Source organism: Eumetopias jubatus, unplaced genomic scaffold (assembly GCF_037043125.1).
Source record: "Eumetopias jubatus isolate StellerSeaLion01/CBP00866 unplaced genomic scaffold, mEumJub1_p1.0 scaffold_12, whole genome shotgun sequence".
Taxonomy (NCBI): domain Eukaryota; kingdom Metazoa; phylum Chordata; class Mammalia; order Carnivora; family Otariidae; genus Eumetopias; species Eumetopias jubatus.
The window spans coordinates 105,327,862-105,346,589 of NW_028274818.1; the positions used below are offsets into that span (position 1 = coordinate 105,327,862).

The window sequence follows — 18,728 nt, forward strand, 5'->3', positions numbered from 1 at the left end:
GCTCGTGAGAGTGCACGTGTGCATGCATGCACAGGGCAGGGCGGGGGAGGGGTAGAAGGAGGGAGGGAGGGAGAGAACTTCAAGCAGACTCCCTGTGGAGCACAGAGCCTGATGCAGGGCTTGATCTCACGACTGTGAGATCAGGGTGTGGGCCTAAATCAAGAGTCGGATGCTTAACCGACTAAGCCACCCAGGCGCTCCTCATCTTTATCAACTTTTTGATAGAGTCAGGTGTGCAGATAGAAGATCGAGCAGCTGTAACATCACAGCACTTGAACTGAAATCTGTGCTGGAAAATACATTCATTTTCCTGCCTCTGCACAAGCCCTTCCCTCTGCCTGCAATGCCCTTGTCCAATGAACTTGAATGCTGCATTTAAGTCCTGGATGGAGGTCTTCTGTGACTCTGCTGTGATCTTCCCATCTTTCTCCTCCCAGGCAGAACGGTCCTGTCATCTATGTGTTCTGTCCCTCAGTACACACCTCCATCAGTGTGTCCTTGTCAGTGGTTCCTGTGTCTGTTTCATCCGGGCCACTGAGCCTCTGAAATGCTATACCTGTGACTTATTTTGTATTCCTTGTCCCTAGCCACATAGTAGGTGGCCGGAGTTTGCCAATGAATAAAACATTAGCTTCCATCTAGGAAGGCCCTCCTTGTGCAGGCTGTGTTGAAAGACACGGTTAGGTGTGTCTGGTTAAATGACAGCGGCAATTACTTGTTAATGAGTAAATGAAATGCCTTTCCGTGACCTCCTGACTCACCTGTTGAGGAAACAATCAGGAAAAGTTCGAAGGCCCAGACATCTAGGAAGGTAAGAAAACAATGAGGTTAAGAAATGGAAGGATTTTAGGTCAGGAACAGCTAGGGATCAGAAGTGGGGGCCAGCACTCGGCTAAGCAGAGAGGGAGAAGTTTAGTCTGGTTGAGAGAGAAGAGACTTCTTGAATATGAGAATGAAGAGAAGGGAGACATACTGGGTGGACTGAAAGAAGAATGGGGATCACTTCGGGGCAGGGGTTAGAGACTCTAAATGGATTTATTCAGACCCCAGGGACTCACTCTTAGTGACAGTCGCCTACATCTAGATTCTGGGTCTACTGCTCTGTTGCTTAAACATAGCTTGATATCTTGGATATTTCACTAGAATTACTGAAATTCTGAGCTGCAAGGGGCCATAGAAATGATCTGGGCCATTTTTTTTTAAAGATATATTTATTTATTTGAGAGAGAGAGAGTGAGAACAGGGGAGGAGCAGAGGGGGAGAGAGAATCTCAAGCAGGCTCCATGCCCAGTGCAGAGCCCCAGCGCAGGGCTTGAGATCAGGACCTAAGCTGAAATCAAGAGTCAGCCACCCAAGGGCATGTCTTTTTATTTGACTGACTGAGCCTCCAAGAGGCAGCTTTGAATCCAGCCCAGGAGACACTCCGCTCTCATTGGGTTCAGCCTGAGGCAGGGAGGCATGTCTAGCACCCCTCGGGAGAGGTCTCTATTCTGAAGAGTGTGACCCCAGGAAAGGTCCCTGACTGCACGGGGTAGCTGCAAAGGCTCAGAGCCTGGTTTCCTTAAGATACAAACCAAATAAGGGCTTTCGAAGAATTAGGTAGTTGGTTAAAAACAACTTTGGTAAACAAGCCCAGCTTTTCCTCTTTATTAACATATTTCCTCTCCGTTAGGGGTTAACAAAGAGAGGAGTTGGTTTGCTGTAGAAAGCCTAGAAAGCCTTTTAGTTCTACCCTGCAACTCTGGGGGGAGGGGAAATATTAGCTTTAGTTAAACTGCAAATCTGGGAGGGTAAGTGCTAGCAGAAAGCGGGGAAACAAGGCCGTAAAGCTGCCTTTTTGTTGGTTTGAATTGTGTGCAGATTGGATAACAAACATCTACCTCTCAACTTTATCCCTCTCTACCAGCGTGTTTTACCTTGTCCATGTATGGCACTTCCAGCCATTCTGGCAACTCTGTCACGGGTCAATAGAGCGCACTAGTTGCACAGAACACACCTAGGGGACTTTGTGTCTTTGAGGTGTCTCCGTTGAAATTGCATTCTCTAAGAAAAAAAAAAAAGTGTTGCATGACTATTTGCGCAAGGTTCTTGGTGTGCAGTTACGGGCCTTATAACCTCTCTTCAATAGCTATCGGGGGCCCAGGGGCTTGAAAGAGACCTGGAAAATCAATTCCGTCCGCATCTGCAGACCCGTTCCCGTGGGGAATGTTAAGACCCAGGGCGACGGTTCGCGGGCCCAAACGGGGCCCCGCACGCTCGCTTCCCCTTCCGCGGGCCTCCAGGGCGTGCTCCGTTTCCAAGCCGGGATCTCCCGCGCCCGGCACCCGGCGGGAGGACGCGCGAAGCCCCGGCCACAGGTTCCAATCCCCGCGCGCCCCAACCCGGGCCGGCAACGTAGCCCCGCGGCGCGCCCCGCCCCGCCCCGCCCCGACGTGTCCGCGGGCGCGCGCACGCACGCAGGCGCGGGGGCGCACAGCGCGAGCACGCGCAGGGCCGGGCCGGCACGGCGGCGGGAGCGCGCGCGGCTCCGGGAGGCGGCGGCGGCGGCGGAAGCGGCGAGGGCGGCGGGCGTCCGGCTCTGAGGAGGTGGTGGTGGCGGCGACGGAGGAGGAGGCGGAGGCGGCGGCTCCGGACTGGGCTCGGCTGGGAGCGGGCAAGGGTCGGGGACGCCGGGTCGAGCGCCGATCCCCCGGGTCGACCATCCTCCCGCCGCCCGGACGCCTGGGCCGCGGAGTTTGTGTCCCGGCTCGGACCCCGGCGCCCAGCCCGGAGCCGTAACCTTGAGGCGGCGGCGGCGGCGGCGGGGCCGGGCCGGGCCGGGCCGGGGGGCGGCGGCGCTGGATCCGCGGCTGCCCGATCGTTGGCGGGAGATGTCGAACCCCGGGACGCGCAGGAACGGCTCCAGCATCAAGATCCGTCTGACAGGTACGGCCGGCGGGAGGCCCACCCGTCTCCCCCCAGGCGCCCCCCCCCCACGGCCCTGCGCCCGCTGGCGCCCCGCACGGCCCCCCAGCAGCCCCGGAATTTCCCGCAGAGCGCCCCGGTGGAGTGGCCCTCCCCCACGCCGGCCGTTGTCCCAGGACCTCGTCACCCCCCTCGGCGAGTGCCCCTCGCTCCTCGCTCCCGACCCCGCCCCCTCGCTGCTCCCGGCCCCGCCCCCTCGCTTCTCACCCCCACCCTACGGCCCTCTGGCTCCCCTCCTTCTCTCCCCACCTGACCCGTCGCGTCCCCCCTCCTGGCCCCCCTCCCGTTTTCACCCCCTCCGTCCTGGTCGCTCCCCTCCCTCTCCCCGCCTCGTCCCCTCGTTTCTCCCCTCGTGGCCCCGCCCCCCGCTGCTCAGCCCCCTTCCTCCCCGTCGCTTTCTTCCCTCTCCCCTCACCTGCCTCCTCGCTTTCCCTCCTGGCCCCGCCCCTTGGTCTTGGTCCCGCCCCTCGCTTCTCACCACCTTCCCACCCTCTCTCGCCTTCGGGTCTCTCCTCCGACGTGCCCCGCGCTTCTCCCTTCTGCCCCCCGTTTCTTACCCCCTCCCCCATACTCTCTCCCTTCCTCTCTCTACCCACCCCCAACTTGCCCCCTGGCTTCTCCCCTCCCGGCCCCGCCCCTTTATTCTCCCTTGGCCGCCCTCCCTCACTTTCCCCCTAAGCCCCGCCCCTCATTTTCCACCTAGTCCCGCCCTCGCTTATCTCGCAGCCCCGCCCCCTTGCTTCGGTCTCGCCGTCTCCACCCTTTCCTTCAGCCTCGAATTCCTCAGTCCTATCGTGTCGCTTCTCCCGGTCCTGTTCTCACTTCCCCGCTGGTCCAGACCTCTTCGGTCTAGTCCACTTCCTTTCTGACTCAGGCCAGGCCACTATCTACTCTTGACTGTGCTGCTTCGGTTCTTTTCTGCATTGCACTTTACCAGCCCCGCCCCCCCTCCCCGCAACATCCTTGAGTCCTAAGCAGGGCTTAGGGACCCCCGCCCCCCGCTGGAGGCTTTGGCAGCTGCACTAATGCAGGCTCCTCGATTCACTCGCACTGAGTCTTCAATGAAGTGCCCGTGTCCCCTAGGAGGCTGTGTAGTGCCACCTTCAAGGGGGAGCGCGCAGCTCTGCTGCGGGCCGGCGACGCGGTGGTTTGGGCGAGTGTGGGTGCCAGCTGTCTGCTGGAGGCGCCCCTCGCTAGCCGGCGCCGGAGATCTGCCCCTTCGCGGGCTCGCCTCCAGCTTGAATCATACCTGAGGCCCGATTGGAGGGCTGCAGATTCGGTCCTGCCGGGGGACTTTCCGACCTCGAGTATTTACAGCTCTGGAGGGGAAATAAAAAGTTCAGGCTGATTCCTGTCAGGGGGCTTTCCCTTGGATTTTTCTGTTCAGTGGCCAGTCGGGTGAGGACCCAAAGTCAGATCCTTTCAAAGAGCCAATGAGCATTGTGGACACTTGATGGCAGATGCATAGCCCTAATTCGTCGGTAAAATCCAGGAAAATAACAATAGGTGATTGCTTTCAAACTAAAGTTTCCTTTGAAAGTACGTAGTTGTTGCACGATTATGTTTTTCAAGAAAAGGGGCATATATATTTTTTTCTTTCTTTTTTTTCCTTTTTGGTATAAAGATGTCAGATTAGGTTGCGATAAGATAATATGATCAGATAATGATTTGGACCCAAATCCAGACCCTGGTTTTGTGAAGTAACCGCTATGTATCCCAGGGATCTTTGCTTCTGGCGGAACATAATCCTTTATTCCAGGGCTAGTAGGAAACGCTTCTCACTGTGTAGATACAGTGTATAACATTGTTATTTTTATGGTTACATGAAAGCCATGTTTTTGACTTTGTAATGCTTGTAAAACTTTAATTACTGACAACTTTAATTTGATTCTCATTTACAGTGTAATCTGTAATTGACATCAGATTGGTTTCATTTTTCTTGTTAAAAGCAGAAGTAACTGATTTCATGAGTTTTGGTAGAAATGTGATTAATGTTTCAGAAGGAATAGGTTCTAATTACAATGTTTGTGTCAGGTGTATATATATATTAATCAAACCTAGTTGGCAGGTCTGGGCTTTTCCCTTGTCAAAGGGAGGGCTTGGTCTGTCCTCCCAGATTATTTTTGGATTTAGAAATTTAGATGCCAAAGATATAGAAATGCTTTGAAGAGTTTTGGATGGCATTTGCTATTGAAGGATCAGGTGATGAGTGTTATTTCCAAAGCCCCTTTTCCCTTCACCCCTGTTGGTGTTAATGAGGGTCTGGGATGAGCTGTGAGTGTGGTCATCCCAGCAACAGGATTGAGTTTAGCGGTGATTGCAGACCCCTGTGACCCACGTGTGTTGTCTGTTGAATGTTAATTGATGTTGAGACGCTAGAACCAGATATTTTGTTGTAGATAGAGTAGGTTTTGGTCTCATCTTTGAGGTTGTCAGGAGTTTGAAATCTCTTCATTTCTGGTATGTTGGGTAGCCATCTTTCAAAAGTTGTATACTCTTGTTACAGGTTTCAGAATTTATTACTACAGGTGATATTTGAAAAAAAATTTTTTTTTTTAAACCAAGAGATTTTCTAACCAGTCAGTAGTATCACACAGGGCATAATTCAAGACAACATCTGAAGACATTGGAGTATAAAAGAGCCTTTAGAACTTTGGGGTCCACAGTTGTATTTGGTGGTGAGTAGAGCATTGGATTTAAAATTAAGAGACGTGATTTTGGTCAGACCTGCCATACTGCATGATATGGAACAAATTATGTAACCTTGCTGGGTCTCCGTTTCCTCGTATAAAATGAGATTTCAACTTTAGTGTAACATTCTTTGATTCTTTCTCATTTTGGCTACCTACTTATTCCAGATTTCGTTGGGTACTTATGCTTTCTGTTAATGAGTCTCAATGCTGATTTTCAGAAATTTGTGTTAAAACACAGCACTTGTGTTTGATTTATGCAAAGCGTTCATTTTGTGTATTGGTTGGGATATATTTTTTTCTTCCTGTGGAACCCTTTCTGTTTTTGGAAACTATTGGGTGGTATATGGAACTGCTTTGGAAGACTGGCCTGTGCAGTAAAATGAATATTTGAGTCTTTATATTTAAAAGAATTGAGCTTTAATGAATGTCTTTGTGGTATTTTAACAGGAAAATAGTTTTTAAATAGTTTCAGTAGGTTTGGGGCATAAAATGTGCAAAATCAGGCTTTAAAGAACATTATCTTGCAGACATTTAGAGTTCACTGGCAATCAAACACTTTGGAAACGTTTTTATTTTAAATTCAAGCAAGATTTGCAAAAACTTTGTTCTTATGTGGTACGCAAATGAATCCCAGATACATTATTTAGGCCACTTTGGGTAAAGAATGGGATTTTGAGCTCTAAGGGTTCCACAGTGCTCTTCAAGCAAATTAAATTTTATTCTCATGTTAACCAGTTAGTTGAAATGGCAAATGCCCATAAACTTTTTTTGTGTTTTTATGCCTTGAAATACTCTCAGACCTCCTTGTGTTTTTATAGCTTTTGGAGCGTGACTGCGTGTTGTGAAGAGAGAAACATTCTAATTCCAAGTAGAGGGGGGAAGAGACCTTCCTTGATAGCATGTGGAAATGGAGGCTATTTTTAAAGTTGTAGCACATGGGAAGTAAGGCAGACTTGGGGGGGTTTGGCCATCCAGATGATGCAACTTGGAGAGAAATAGTTGTATTAATAGCTGTTAATAACTCTAATTTATCAATAACAGGTGGCCTAATTGATTTGGGCTAGTTTGGTTTCTCTGAAAGGTTAAGAAAGCTGTTAAGAGTGTTGCCTTTGTCAGGTTATGCCAGCAGGGAACCTCGCTTACGTAAGGCAGGCAGAACTTTTGGTTTTAACAACTGTAACCGGGATAGGATGGAATAAGTCATTGGTGTTTAGCCATGAGCTGCTCCTGAGTTTCTGTAACATTTTCCTCAGGGTCAGCCTCAAGTTTCTGAAGGTACAGTCAAGGCATTTCTTCGAGCTGAATTAGCTAAGGGTGTGGGATGAGCTAAATCTAGTAACTGTTGAAATAAAAACTTCAGTTTTACTCTAAAAGAAATCACATTCTGCCAAACAGAGGTTGTATTACTGATTTTATTTGTGATTTGATCACATTAAGGTTGTCTTAAGGGACAACGTTTTTTCCCTCAAATCCATTTTTTAAAGCTTCTTGATCCACCTAACTGACCTGAGCAATGAAATACTTTATACACTTTGTTTTTTAAAGACTTTATTTATTTATTGACAGAGGGACACAGCAAGAGAGGGAACACAAGCAGGGGGCGTGGGAGAGGGAGAAGCAGGCTTCCCGCGGAGCAGGGCGTCCGATACGGGGCTCGATCCCAGGATCCTGGGATCATGACCTGAGCCAAAGGTAGACGCTTAACCACAGAGCCACCCAGGCGCCCCTATACACTTTATTTTTATCTGTATCTTTATAGCAGTTGTAGTGAAATCCAACTAGAATTTTTGCCTACAAGTTTAACCATTTGAGGTCAAAACTCTGGTTTTTGCAACCATGAAAGTGGTGTCTGAACTTTGAGTTGTTCCTTCTCATCTACAAATTTTCATTTTCTCTGTTTGGTCACGTTGTTGGGTCCTAGTGTGGAACGCTGGGTGTAAGGGGAGGTTCTGGGGGCTGAGTCACTTGGGAAGAAGTCTTTCCTCATGAATAAGAAAAGAAAGACTGACCCATAATATTTCAACATCAGCTCAGTGATCCACTTAACTAGACTGGCTGTTTTGTAACATGTTTGTGCGCACTGGTTAAAAGTTAAAATAGCTGAATTGTGCATTTTAATTGAGTGCCAAGAGCAAAAGGGAAGTTCAAGAACCTTCCGAAATAGATGAAATAATTTAGGATCTTGGCAATGCTCTGATTTTCTGGTTGAGAAACCCTAACTTTTAGAATTCTTATTTGGATCACATTTTTGTAATTTCAAAACTTTTAGAGGTTAAATATTTTTAAACAAATAGAGAATTAAAAGTATGTGGCTATTTTTGTCCCTGGACAACTTAAGTGACTGGTTTGCTTGTTGTTCTGTAAGTGAATTTTATTGAGAGAGCCCCTAATTTAAATTGGCTTGTCGTCCACTGCATGCTCATCCTAGCTGACCACAGTCCCTAAGGCATGCTACTTAGAGATGAGCTGGAGAGCTCTGTTGAAAAACAAAACAAAAGCACCTAGCCATGTGGATCAGGCATATCTTCTTTTTTAAAATGTTAGAATTTCTGTTGTGTCTACAGATGCAGTTTAATCCATTTGGATATTTAAACTAAGGGGAATGTTGTTTCCATACTTCTGGATTAAAGGGGAAAAAAACCCTTTTATTGTTTTAAAACAAGGCGTAAATAATGTACAATCAATGCGTCTGGCAATGCGCCCCACCTAATTCCAGCTGTGTTCACCTCCATCGCAGCTGAAAGGAATTCTAATTGGCTGAGGAATGTCGGCAACACTGTGTATCACTGAGCATGAACCTATTATGCTGGCTGCTGGGTGATGCATTTCAGATGTTTTAAGCTCCTGAGTCCAACTTGGAGGTTGGTTTCAGGAGTCTGGAAGAGAGAACGTTGTGAAGCTGCGGGTTGTAGACGGCAGCCTGCTTTTTTCTTCGTATGTTGGGCATTCGCTAAATTCTCTAAAGGCCATGGTGCTTTCTTGTGGCTTAAACCCTGGGTTGGGAGTCAGAAGGTCTGAATTTGACTTCTAGCTCACAGAAGTGCCACAATGGGGAAAGGGGGTGGGTGGAATTATAATCTTTTAGGGACTCGGTTTGCCTACCTGTGATGCGAGACACCTGCCTTTTCACGTCGCACAAGGACTAGATGTGGATTAAATATTTTGATGAGTAGTTATGAATTATTTATAGAGTAGCATGGTGTAAATACAGAGTCATAGGTTCCTGTTATTTCTTTTTTTTTAAGATTTTTTTTATTTATTTAATGAGAGAGAGAGAAAATGGTAGAGAGAGAGAGCATGAGAGGGAGGAAGGTCAGAGGGAGAAGCAGACTCCCCGCTGAGCAGGGAGCCCAATGCGGGACTCGATCCCGGGACTCCAGGATCATGACCTGAGCCGAAGGCAGTCGCTTTAACCAACTGAGCCACCCAGGCGCCCTGGTTCCTGTTATTTCTTATTCCTAAATAATTATGTAAATGCTAAAGCTAATGGTATACTTTGACACTGAAGAAAATCTATAAAACCTATTGATGAACATGAAAAATGTACTCAAGAACAAACTGTTAAATTCTCTATGCACTCAGAAAGTTCCTTAGAGAAATAGTGTTAGAAGCCAAAGCCAGCATCATCTTTAATTGTGAATCCTTGGAAGCATTCCCATTAAAATCAGGAACAATACAGGGATGTACACTGTCAAAATTGTTATTAATTAGAGAAGGACATCAGAAAGCAAAATTGCTATTTGCAAATGATAAAATTTTATAGTTTTAGAAATCTAAAAGAATCAGCTGATTAACAATTATAAACAATTTTAAAAAGTAGTTGGATAGGAAATTTCTCCATGGAAAAAGAAAATGGATAAAAATTAATATGCAAAGACAAACTAGGAAAGACAATTTGCAATCTATGTGAAAATGAAAGTCTAGCTTCCTTAATATATAAAGAGCTTTCAAAATCAATTAGGAGTAGGCCAATAACCTATTTGCAAAGAATACATTTCACAGAAAAGAAAAAAATGGATTTCAAACATGCGAAAGGATACTCAGCCCTACATAGCAAACAAAATACCAGTTAAAACCAGGAGTGCAACCGTTTTTTCATTTAGCAGACTGACAGAGACCAAAGAGTTTGAAAATATGTTAGGGATGACAAAGGTGTGGAAAAGCAGAAACTCTTTCACACTGTTGGCTGAGAAATGTTAAGTTGACACAATAGGGTAAGGATGGCGGTTTGGTACTATCAGATAATAAATGTATATGCCCTTTGATCAAACAATTCTGCCTCTAGGAATTTTTTTTTCCAGATCCATTCACACATTTGTGTAAAGTCTTACATGCTGCTGGTGCCTGCATGGCTAAGTCGGAAGAGCATGAGACTTTTGATCTTAGGGTTGTAAGTTTGAGCCCCACCCACAATTGGGTGGAGAGATTACTTAAAAATGAATAAGTAAATAAACTTAAAAGTCTTACATGCAAAATTATTGCAGCATTGTTGAGATTATGAAAGACTGAAAACAGCCTAAATGTGCATCAGTAGAGCACTAAAGAAATTATGTTATATCCCCAGGGATGTGTAGCTGCTTAACAGAATAAGACAGTGCTTTATATTCTTTAAAAAAATTTTTTTTTTCAAATTTATTTATTTGAGAGAGAGAGCATGACCAGAGCAGAGGGAGAGGGAGAAGCAGACTCTCCACTGAGCAGGGAACCTGACATGGGACTCAATTCCGGGACCTTGGGATCATGACCTGAGCCAAAGGCAGACGTTCAACTGACTGAGCCACCCAGGTGCCCCAATAGTGCTTTATATTCTGATATGGAACATTTTCTAAGATATATTGTTGAGTGGGGGGAAAAGATTCAAAAGAGTGAATATTTTACATACTGTGTGAGTAATAAAAAATAAAAGGGGATATTTATATAGATCTATTTGTATAGAACGTTACTACAGGGATACCTCTGAAAATACGGATTGTGATTTTCTCTGGGAAGGAGAACCAGGGCCTGAGGATCCAAGTGAGAGGGACATCTTTTCCCTGTATTCCTCTTTGTATTTTTTGATCTGTCTCCCTCTTCCTCCTTGAGAATAGATTGCTTTTCAACAATTACAAATGTTAAAAACTAAGAATCTACAGCTCTTAAGAATTTCTGAGGACAACAAGTACATTAATTGCCAATAGTAATTGTTATCATATGTAGGTGTTCTGAAAATTCATAATAATGGTGCCAAATATATTTTAAAAGGCTTAAATGGCATCTAAAGGCATATATCCATGTTTATGTGCATTTCTTCACAGGAAGATTCCTGGATTCTGGAGATTAAAAAATACTCTGCATACTTTGTAGATCTCAACAAACTTATTTTCCCAGAGAATATGTGTGTTCTGATACTTAGCTCCCCCCCCCCCCCCGCATCGTTCCAGCATTATACTAAGTAAGCCCAAATGATTCTTTCCACATTCAGAAATCAGGTCCTCCTGAAGCCTACTTTCTATAGTGAGTCCTTTGAAAGACTGGGGTGTCTTAATTCTGAATAATAGTACTGGTTTATATCCTTTATTTGGAATGTCATTTGGGGTTATCTCTGACGTAATTTTAGAAAATAACCTCATCTCTAAAGTGGGGGGTAAAAATGCTAACTTGCATAAGGCAGTAACAATAACTTGGTATATTCCCTAAGTATTTATAATCAGTATGTTTGCTTTAGACTTTTTAAAGGGCTACTTTATTAATTTCAGCTGTGCCTAAAAAAGAACTATCTGACTATAAAAGTAGAAAAAGTTGTAATCACCTGTAATTTATTGCCTTCTTGTTCTTCTAAATCTTTGGGATAAAAATTCTAAGTTCTACTGAATTGTGTTTCTGCGTATATTACCTACAAATGGTGGGTTTGAGGAGTGCTCAGTGTCTGCGCATACACCGCAGCGATACTAATGCCTTCTGTCTGTGTGTCCTTGTCCACCTGTCTGTCTCCTCGCTGGGGCCAAGCTCTCGAGCCAAGCTCCAAGAGGCTGGTGTGTTTTGTTTTGTTTTGTATGTGTTTTTATTTCTAGGTTAAAAAAAATAGCATGCAATTTGTTTTACTCTTTTTTTTTAAAGATTTTATTTATTTGAGAGAGAGAGAGAGAGAATGAGAGATAGCACATGAGGGGGGCTAGGGTCAGAGGGAGAAGCAGACCCCCCGCTGAGCAGGGAGCCTGATGGCGGGACGCGATCCCAGGACTCCAGGACCATGACCTGAGCCGAAGGCAGTCGCTTAACCAACTGAGCCACCCAGGCGCCCTCTTTTACTCTTTAAAGGCATATTTTACAGGACAGAAAAGGATAGTTTCTCTTGTCCTAAATGGATAATCATACCATGTGCAGTTACAGAAATACTCAGAAGCACACTTAATCCAACTATAATGAATTCATATGTTCACAATAATCAATAGTCATGTGTAGGAGAAGGCCCACATGTCCTCATGGGACATTGATTTAACTTTTCTTAGCCTTTTTTTCCTCCTTGATTGTGCGAGGTTGAAAAGTTGGCATTCCTCTTCCCAAACACGCCTAGTAGACACCTTAAGCTTAATGTGTCCCAGACAATCTTCCTGATTCCCTCCCCACTAGAAACCTTCCTCGCTTCATTAAGTCCACTCAGTTGCTCAAACCAAAAACCAAGACCTGTTGTCATTCTTCGTACCTGCTTCTAATCCTCCGGCCCTCTTGACTCTGCCGCCACAGTTCATCTGGAGCATGTCTGCTCTTCATGCTCGTTGCCTCCATCCTGGTTAAGCTGTGGCCATCTCTTGCTTGGACAGCTGCTTTGTGCCCTTTTTGATTTAAATGTCACTTGCAACCACAACCCTCCTGCTGCTACAGTATCAGTTATTTCTCTCTTTCAAAGATGCTAAAAGATTAATTCCGAAAGTCCTCATTCTGGCTTATTCTAAAGGGGGAGCTGGAAAGAGATTTGCTAGCATTGCCCTTTCTCCTGGCTAGTGCAGCTCCTTCACCCTCCACTTCTGTGTTCACTGCCTCTAGCTTCAGTTCCAGGAGTATTGGTGAGGATGGCCAGTTGTCTTTGTCAGGGTACGTGGAGCTTCTCATGGTCTGATGATTTAGGGACGGCTGATGACGAGTTTAATTGTGCGCAACCATGGAGGGAAGTCAGGAAGCCAAACTGAAGACTACTATTTGAAAGAGTTGAGAATGGGAAATACACAGTCTTCATGGTTCAGAACACCTTACATTCTCTTGTACAGGAACAACACAGTGGTTGCCTCTGGATAACTCCTGGTTTTTTATCCTCCTCACCCTCTACCTCCCCAGTCATTCCCCCAAGATGCTCTGATCCTTGTCTGCCCCATTTCAGTAAGTGACATCATCGACCAGGGAGGGTGTTCATTGAATTTTACCCTGCCTCCTTTCTTCAGCCAATTTCACATTTTTGCTTCCGTTTCGTATTTACAATACCATACTTCATGATACTGATTTTTTTTATTAGTTAAAAAAAAAAAAACCCAAACAAACCAGGATGTTTTCACGTGTAAGTAGCAGAAAACCTAGCTTAAATTGGTTCAATAGGAAGCATTTTATTCAGTAAGTTAACTGAAAAGTCCAGAAGTAGTTAATAGCATGACAAGGACCCAGTTTCTTTTTGGCACTCAGTGCTGTGACCTCAGAGCCATTCGGGGCTATCTCTTTTTTTCTTATGGTCAAAAGATGGCTATTAGAAGCTCCCATGGCTATTTGCTTCTAGCTTTAACCAGCAGAATGTTCAAAGTCCACTTTACCAACAGCTCATTGCTGGAGTAGAAGTCCTGCAGTTGAATCCTGTTGTTGGGTTGGCCGATTTGGATCATGTGTCCATCTCTGAACCAACCATTGTGGCAAGATGATGGGATGTGCTGGTTGGACAAGTAGGGTCCATCTTGGATCTAGTAACGCTGTTAGTCCCACCCAACACACACAACTGGGACATTTTGAGGGAACAGAAAAATGGATGCTAGGAGGGCAACCAACAAATAACTAGACAATACCATTAAAAAAATTTATAATGCTAGCTTTGTGTATGCTGAGTGTGAGGATGATAAAACTATCATTGACTGAACTTATGAAAAAGAAGTATGCCTTCTTTATAGTAGTGTGAAGCAAAAGATGTATTCTTATAAAGATGCCAAATGTTTTTCCTGAGAGTTGGGATTGGTAGCTTTATATGTAAACTTACCCCAACAGATATCATTGTTGATTTGTATTATAGAATGTTTCTGGATTGCTGTGTAGTGTTGTTTTATTTGGGACTATTTCAAGACTAAGATTTTAAACAAAATTCAGGTACAGATTCTAGAAATTCTTATGTCATTTCTCTAGAGATGGTAGGGTGTTTTTGAGAGGGGAAAAATGCATGTTAATTGTTTGTAAATTGAACTTAGGATGAATAGAAAGAAAAAAATTGGTTTTTATGAGAATGTATAATTTTTTTGATAAGATAGGTGATTACCAACTCTTCTTTATTAGTAAAAGCTTTGGATTAATACCCATTCTTGATACTTGGAGCTCTGTATTTTCTTTGCTATTTTCCTAAAAAAAAAAAAAAACCAAAAAACAAAAAACAGCGAGGGGGGCTTATAAGATGGTTGGCTGAGCTTTGAACCCATGTTCCAAAGAGAATGGTTAGTTCTCTCAGACCTCCAGGTTCTTGCGTCTGGAGTCAGGCAGGTGGGGTGGTTAGGAGCTGGGCTGGAGCCAGCCTGTGCCTTAAGACGAGTGACCTCACCTCTTAGTTTTCTCAGCCAAAAAAAAAAAAAGAAAGGAAAAAAAAGGGTGGGAACTAGTTGGAGCCACTTTAGAGTTTGTAGGTATTAAATAAAATAATCCACATGCAGTGTCTGGTCCATAGTAAGGGTTCAATATATGTTAGCTAATATTAACATTGTTATATTTCAGTGAATCTGAGATGACTTTGGTTGAAAGTCACACCATTGTTTTACGTACCACTAAAAAAGAAACACCAGTAATTACACTACAATGTGATTCATTTGAAGATTTCAGAGATGTTAAAATCAGAAAAAATGTCTTAGAATCAATGATACATGGTATTATGGCCGCCTTTGACTTGCAAGTCCTGGAAATTGTTTGCATACCCACAAATTAATGCCATCTGTCTTCAGTTTAAATATAATGCAGTGTGACCTGAAGTTTCTTTTCTTTCTTTCTTTTTTTTTGTCCTAAAAAAACACCACACCTACGTTGGTGTTGGCCTCCTGTATTGCAATATTGGCAATTTAATAATTGCTAGTTCATTCTGTAGGTTTAATAATACAAGACCCATGGTGGGCTTGGGAACTTTGATGATTTGCTTTTCTTCAGCGATTTAGAAAAAAAAAATTGAGACACATTTTTGGAGATCATTAATATCGGTTGGATAAAGCTATTTGAGATGAAGGGTAGGTGAAATGATAGCACCCAGAACCTTTTAGAACACCCGGGTTGTTGGCAGAAAGCCAGCTTAGGAAAACGCGTTTAATACACCCAAACACATTCAGTTTAGAAGGCATAATATTGATACTTGAAAGCAATACATGGTATTTGATTTTCCACTAAAATTTATTTATTTATTTATTTATTTATTTATTTATTTATTTATTTATTTATTTATCAGAGAGAGAGAGAGAGAGAGACAGACAGACAGAACATAAGCAGGGGGAGAGGCAGGCTCCCTGCCAAGCAAGGAGCCCGATGCGGTACTTGATCCCAGGGCCCTGGGATCATGACCTGAGCCGAAGGCAGCAACTTAACCGACTGAGTCACCCAGGCGCCCCTCCACTAAAACTTAAATGTGAAAGTATATTGTAGGGCTTGAGTGATAGTCACAGGCTACCTAGGTATACACTTAGTGCAGTGAAAAGTCGCCATGTAATATGCTAAGCTGGAATTTAGAGTAAAATCCATAAGGAATAGCACATAGCCTTGATAGCATTCTGTTTCTCTTGGAGCCTGGTATTTCAGGTGTTGTGATGGGAGTAGTATAAGCCTGCTTTGGCTCTTTTTTATTTTTTTTAGACCTGTTTTTGATATTAAGATTGAAATGAATTATGGAAGTCTTTGTGGAGACTTGACCTACCTGTTTACTTATTGCATTATTTATGGCTTGCTTCATCAGCTGAATGTCAGCGGGATTCCACTTTTGTTTAAGGCAACTACACAGGAGAGGAGCAGATGTGCCCTTGGGTTACCTTGTCATAAGCCCCAGAGGCTGTCCCCTGGCACATTTGGCACATACAGCATTTAAATATTATTTAAGGGTGTTGATTATGATTTTTTTTAAAGATTTATTTATTCATGAGAGACAGAGGAGGAGAGAGAGAGAGGGGGAGAGAGAGAGAGAGGGAGAAGCAGGCTCCCAAGGAGCAGGGAGCCCGATGCGGGACTTGATCCCAGAGCCCTGGGATCATGACCTGAGCCGAAGGCAGACGCTTAACCATCTGAGCCACCCAGGCGCCCTGATTATGATTTTTTGAAAAAGACTGTCTCTGTGCATTTCATATTTTAATGCATTCTGAGATAGCAGTGCTGTTTTCTTTTTGGAAACCCAGGTTTGGTTGCTGTATTTTGCATAAGGTTCAGCCTAGCAGTAGAAAAAAAAATACATTTTTATTTCAGAAAAGGAGTTTTACTTTAGGAAATGGTACCTATGTTGAAATAACAGAAATATTATTTCCAAAAGGAAACCGTTTATCAACATAAGCACTTTTCTTATCACTTGCACAGTAGCCCTGTTTATGTTTAGAATAGACAGAAGCCAGTCAAGATCTCTCAGCGAGGCTTTAGAAAAGGATACAATGATGTCAGTGTTACTCCAGGTGTTTAATTTCAGGCAGTATGAGTCAAGGATTTGGTGTTTCTTATATTAGAATAGATGGAACTTTATTCAGAAAAAACAACCCAACTCATTAATTTGAAGTGTATATATCACAGCCTAAAAATTTCAGTGAGAGTTTTTAAATAGATTATGTATGCATATGATATAAAAGGGTATTCATTAAAAATAAGTCTCCTACCCTCCCTGTCCCTTGTCAGCCAGCTTGCCTCTAGAGAAGTAACTATTATTATCATGGCATTGCTAGTTTCTCTTGTATTCTTCCAAAGGTTCTCTGTTCCCTTCCTTTTCTCCCTCTCTCTAATACAGAGGCTATGGGATAGGATATGGATATGCAGCATCTAGGATATGATGTGCGGCATCTTGCTTTTTCACATAATACAGGGATTGCTCCATTTTCATACACCCACAGCTGCCTCTGTAGCAGAAACTTCTCTGCTCTTCAGAAGCCTTGTGGTTAGGTGGGACCACGTGACTAGTTCTGGCTAGTGAACTGTTGAGAAGAGATTTGTCCTATGGTGGGGCTGAAGCAGTAAGAGCCTCCAGCTCTTCTGTGGAGCCCTGGGAACTGTGTGGCATATGGTGGAGGCTTTATCAGCCTGGGTCCCTGAATGATTGTGTGGAGCAGAGAGTCCCCTTCTGCCCTGGCCCACACACCACCCCCTACCACTGCCCTGATGATGACCCAGCCTATATGGTGGATATGTAGTGATAGCAGGGTAAAAACCTGTTATGTTGATTTGTTTCTGCATCATATCAGCATTTCCTGATTGATGTTGCCTATTTCTTTTTAATAGACACCAAATAAACCCAGTTCAGATTATCTGATAGCTTAAGGACAAAAGGGCATCTCACTAAAGAAGAATCATTTTAAAGAAATATCAGAGAAATACATTGTCCCCCAATGTGTTACTACTCAAGTGTAGCATATCTGTCTATTTCTTTAAAGGAATAGATATCTGTTGAAAAATATAAAGGAGAAATAAGCACTGTATTATTTTAGTGACACTTCATTCTTTAACATTATAGTTCATAATTTTTGCATTTGAATTTGATATTAATTTTCTAGTCAGATTATTTCTAAAGGAGAATAAGCACCAAAGTCAATACGCTGCCTTACTCAGGATTGAGCACAATACTTAAGTGTGTTAAGGATGAGAGGAATGTTACAAAAATAGTCTCTACAAGGAACTTAACAGTACAGTAGGGAGTGAGACTGTCACTAGAAACAGTTGAGCATTAAGAAAAAAATTTTTTTTTTTTTTAAAGGTGCCAGATTGAAAAGAGAACTCTTTGTGGGCTACAGAGGTCTAGCTGCTGGGGAGGCCTAATTTGAAGTAGCTCTGGAAAGATCTGCATGGGGAGAGGGACCATGGGGTAATAGCACGTGCAAATATGGAATGGGGCAAGAGTGTGGCCAGACAGGGGCAACAGAGGACCCAGGCTTCAGTGACAGGCTGAGGGGGCTGGGTCGCAGTAGAGACATTCAATAGGGAATTCTGATTTTAGAGGTCTGCCGTGTACGAAGGGGCTCTTTCGTGCCCAGAGGGCAGCACAGGATCCAGTAAATGGAGTTGTGTAGTGGCAAAGAGCCAGGTACGCTGCAGGCCTGTGTTCCACTTCTAGTTTTGCCACTTTCTAGCTGTGGAAAGTGCTAGAAAAAGGGTACACAGGGTAAGTGCTTTGAGGAGGTCAGTTGTGATGCCTCCGGGTCGTGGCTGCCAGGGGAGGGGAGCTTGGTAACAGCAAGAAAGAACTGTCTAACAAGGGACTAAATTTGGCCCCTTTACGAGGTAGTGTTGTGTGTGACTGTGCTTATGCAAAGGCTGGATGATCGACTTTCTAGGGGCTTTACAAGGAATCCTTTGTTGGGGCCAAGTTTAGACTAAATGGTCTACAAAGTTTCTTTTAACAAACATTGATTGAAAAACTACTAAGTGCTAGGTTGCCTATCAAGTAACATACTGGACATCAGGAAGGGGACAGAGATCAGATGAAGGAAAGTACTTGTTATTTACCCAGTCTGTGCATTGTTACAAAGTTAACATCACATTCCTTATTTGGCCCTAGAAAAACCCTTCCAACTAGAAGGGATAAGAAATGTCTGTAAAGCAAGTTAAGTGATGTCGGTACTAAATGGCATTGGACATCCTGAGAAAATGCCGCGGGAAAGCTGCCTTAGCCCTTCCTATGATGTACTCAAGTATCTT

The 18,728-nt window shown here is 43.9% G+C and overlaps 1 protein-coding gene across 2 annotated transcripts in view; it reads left to right on the forward strand.

Moving 5' to 3' along the window:
- The first annotated feature begins 2,802 nt into the window (after positions 1-2,802).
- SMURF1 (SMAD specific E3 ubiquitin protein ligase 1) overlaps positions 2,803-18,728 on the forward strand; it is a 108,468-nt gene continuing 92,542 nt past the window's right edge. For both annotated transcript variants that reach the window (XM_028088425.2, XM_028088426.2), the window contains exon 1: positions 2,803-2,925. In XM_028088425.2, coding sequence (XP_027944226.1) covers positions 2,871-2,925 — 55 coding nt within the window. In that variant the 5' untranslated portion in view covers positions 2,803-2,870. The remainder of the gene's footprint in view (positions 2,926-18,728) is intronic.